Genomic DNA, 4,225 nt, shown 5'->3' on the forward strand with positions numbered 1-4,225 from the left:
TCTGTTGATATCTTCATATGGGTTTGGCTAGTATGGTTTTATTCAGCATAAGAAAAGATACAACAAAATATAAATGAAGAGGTTCGTAAAACCTAGCTTTGATATCTATTTAAAATAAATATTTTTTTTTATTTTTGATAGAAAATATTAGAGTCTCTTGACCAGTTTCCTCAAACTATTAACTAGTGGTGACCTATTAATTATTATATCTAATTTAAAATCTAGAAACAACCAAATTGTATTATATCTTCATATCATGACTTCGTAGCGTTGGAATTAGCCAGTCATCAATTCCAGTCATTTGATACATGATTATTCTTCCCGCTTCAATGAGCTCATGGGCGGAACCTTTATTTCAAGTACTATTTAGTTTTTGTAATAACGTTTGACATCTCGCCAACTTATCAATACCATAGTGTTTGATGGTAGAAAAGAACAATTTTGTAATGATGCAAAGGTTTCACCAACAAAAGCTTTTCAAATTCAGACAAAGCAGCCCAAAGGCACACACAATTTATTCAAGTACAAAACACAATTTATACTAACCATCTACTTGGTGAATTCCATGACCCAAGTATCCGCAAACACATGAGCAGCTTTGAATCCCGGAAACCCAGCTTCTCTTGCCAAGTCCTTGAATTCCTCCTCACTTCTCTCTCTTCCTCCATTGGTGAGAACTATCAAGTAGAGGTCCAACTGGAAAACAGCTTGGGCTTTTGCAAGTGGCTCCGGCACTATTGGAAGTATGCCTTCCACCACAATCACTTTCCCGTTTTCTGTCAATGCTTTCCAACAATTCTTCAATATCTTCACACAATCTTCATCACTCCAGTCATGAAGAACCCACTGTAACTTTGAACTTTTTCAGTGTTAGCTCCCAACATATATATGACAGAAATTTAATTTGATTGTATATGGTTCATTAATGAAGAATAGATACTACTTTTTAGCAAACTGAAATCCCTGATCAAGGTTTTCATTTTTTAACAAACCTTATGATCCTTTTCTTTTCTTTTCATTTTGACATCCGACTCTTTGTCTTCGGTGTAAAGAACATTTATTCTCAAAAATGGCGGTTTGTTGTCGAATGAGTTGTCTCTTGTCATAATTTTTGACGTGTAGAGCTCATCAGTCTCCTTCTTTTTCTCAAAAGTATTTTTTAAAAATAATATTCTATTTAATAAATATTTCTTAAAAGACAAAGTAATTACTTGGAGTATAAGTAATTCAAGTTAAAAAAAATTCTAGAAAAAGCCCATTAAAATTAAATGTTGGTTGCATTATAAATACCATGCATGACTAAGGTTAGAGAATGAGAAGAACCTTTTTGTTTGTATTCATGTATATATATATATATATATATATATATATATATATATATATATATATATATATATTATTCTGACATAGAAGAGAATCTAAATTTTTTTGCACGATGAATATAATTTTAATTTAGGCAAAACTAAGTAAATTTTGTGATATTACGTTCAGTCTTTTGCTTCTTACCAGAGGTCTCGCTCTAAAAAATTCATTATTAATATCAAATGTAGTTATTGATGAATAATTATTTTTTCTCTGTTCAATCATATAATTATTATTAATATAATAAGAACAAGAAAAGGAGTAAAAAAGATTGCATTATACTTTCCAGTTTATAATGTCAATGAGTGCGGGGAGTCCAGTGATTAGAAGACATCACCTTCAAAAAGATGGCATCTCCGCTCGGAACAGCTTCAAACATGTCTCCGCTGATGTGCTCTACTCCTGCAACCAAACCATGCCATGAACGTATAAGATAATACTTCTTCCTAGATAGGTTGCTGTTTATGATCAAAGAACATGATCATGACGAACCTGGCATGGGTTGAGCACCGGAGATAACATGAGGTAGGTCATAGTTGATGCCCTTGATGTGCGGGTGCCTGGAGGTGATCATTTGGAGGGTTGCACCGTCATTGCCACCGACATCGACGAGCCCCTCCATGTCGTCGAAGCCACTGTAGACACGGAGTAGATTCTTGATGATGATGCTGGAGTGGCCCCTCATGCCCTCGTTGAACACCGTGCTGAACTTTGGATCAGAACTCGTGTAATCGAACAGGAACATCCCGTGGGCAGTCTTCATAGGGATGCCACCCTCCAGGACCGAATCCTTCAAATGGTGCCTGAAATTGATTGTTTACAGTGTTTTGCTTTATGACTACTGAGCCTTAGCTGCTACAAATCAGTTGGAGAAAAGCTACAGTAAATGTGCCTAGAAGATCTCAAATATATCCTCCTACTTCAAAATTACCATGTATCAACAAAGATCTTATCCTGCAGCAACAAAGCCAAAGCAGCCATGGACACACCATCCTCGTTCTTGGTCAGGTACTTGCAGATTGGAGCTGCGCCGTACTTCCTCGTTGGGCGGCCATCGGCTCCAGTTTGGACGGTGCAGCTGACGACAGTGTTGGCGGCGAGCAAGCGGAGCATTCGGTCCACCATCGTGGCCGCCTGCGGGTTCTCGGTCGGCAGCCGGGCAACGATCTCAACCGGGCTCAACATGGCGCCCGGGCCGGCCTCGACGATGATGTCGAGTAGCCGCAGCTCGATAGCGCCCTTGAGGGTGAAGGGGAGAGCGCAGCTGCTCGCTAGCCGTAAGGCGCACGCGCCTGCCTCCTCCGAGAGCGTCAGCTGCTGGATGTTCTTCGTGGATGCCATACTACTAGCTAGCTAGCTAGTTTGCAGAACGAGTGATGGTGGAGTACTATGAGATGTGGAGGAAGACTGGTTGAGCTTGGAGTGGTATAAGAGCGGGTTTCGATCCAGATTTATAGTGCGGAATTCCTGTCCTACAGAGAGGATCGTGTTCTTTTGATGTGGCAAGTGTTGGGTGTGGAAATGCATTTGCTTTCAGACAACTGTACCAAAGCAATACGGAAATCGACCCCACCCCCACCTCTCTCTCTCTCTCGATCTCTTTCTCTCTCCCTATATATATATATATATATATATATATATATATATATATATATATATATATATATATATATATATATATATATATATGTATGTATGTATGTATATGTATGTGTATATATACATATATATAAATATATATATATACATATATATACATATATATATATATATACATATATATATATATATTCATTTATATTCTTAATAAGATAATACCATTTTAAAATATTCATTTAAAGAATCTAAAAAAATTAACATTCTAGAGTTGGATACTATTCATTTATATTCTTAATAAATGATAATTATTAAAAAAAAAATTTGAGTTTGGGACATCAAATGCACATAACCTTCCTGTTTTTCTTTTCTGACTCAAATTTCTTTCTATTTTAATGTTCTCAACTCATATTAATCATCCGTATATGAGATCATATGTGTCAACACCATTAAATATAATCATAGAGTTTGTTGGGGATCCATGTGACTCAAATAGCATTTGTTATTTCTCCTCAACTTGTTATTTGGAAGATCTCCAAATATGTAACTTACAGAAGGCTACAGTGAAATGAAAAAGTTGCAAAGAACATTAAGTGAAAATAATAATGAATAAGAATACATAAATTTCTAAGAAATCATATCGTTCGGTAAAAAATATATCACAGACCTGCTTGTGGACAAAATATAAGGAAAATAAGTCAAAAATTTTCGTATCTCTACATCTATCTCAGCCACATAAATTAGATTCAGACTCCTTTGGATCGGCTTAGGAAGGAACTCTAATAGGATAACAATTGCACAACTCTTATTTGGATTTAAAAAAAATATAAATAGTATATTAGGAAATGATGAAACTTATAGGTACAACTTATGTACTCATGTATAAAATAAAATGGTACTTATTATAAAATTATATTTATTTAAAAATGGTACAAATAATAATCGTTCGTAGGTGGTTGATTGCTTATTGCACTCCCCCAAACTTTGTATGTACATTTTAAATAAATAACTCTTCCAAATAGTTATGGTTTGTTGGGTTGGGCTGCCTTAAATGGCTCCAAACGCCTAGGTGCATGATCTTTATGTGCCCTTTATAGGATGTGCTATAGTAAATGACTATTCTATATCATTTAATGTCTATTTAACTTGAACCGAGAAGACTTTCAAGCAGTTTAAATTGAAGATATTTGAAAGAAATTAAATATATAGCTTTCAACTAATAAGTACTACTTAAAATTAATATACATCATATTTAGCCCAAACTCAA

At 35.3% G+C, this 4,225-nt stretch overlaps 1 protein-coding gene across 1 annotated transcript; it reads right to left on the minus strand.

Annotated features, from left to right (window-relative positions):
* Nucleotides 1-482: 482 nt before the first annotated feature.
* Nucleotides 483-2,799, minus strand: LOC135648836 (flavone O-methyltransferase 1-like). Its single transcript, XM_065166808.1, has 4 exons — nt 2,294-2,799; nt 1,855-2,165; nt 1,700-1,764; nt 483-846 (listed from the first exon to the last, which is right to left on the minus strand). The coding sequence occupies exons 1-4, from the start codon at nt 2,701-2,703 to the stop codon at nt 550-552; spliced, it is 1,083 nt and encodes a 360-aa protein (XP_065022880.1). The 5' UTR covers nt 2,704-2,799; the 3' UTR covers nt 483-549.
* Between the last annotated feature and the right edge of the window lie 1,426 nt (nt 2,800-4,225).

This window comes from Musa acuminata, chromosome BXJ3-9, assembly GCF_036884655.1.
Source record: "Musa acuminata AAA Group cultivar baxijiao chromosome BXJ3-9, Cavendish_Baxijiao_AAA, whole genome shotgun sequence".
Lineage (NCBI taxonomy): Eukaryota > Viridiplantae > Streptophyta > Magnoliopsida > Zingiberales > Musaceae > Musa > Musa acuminata.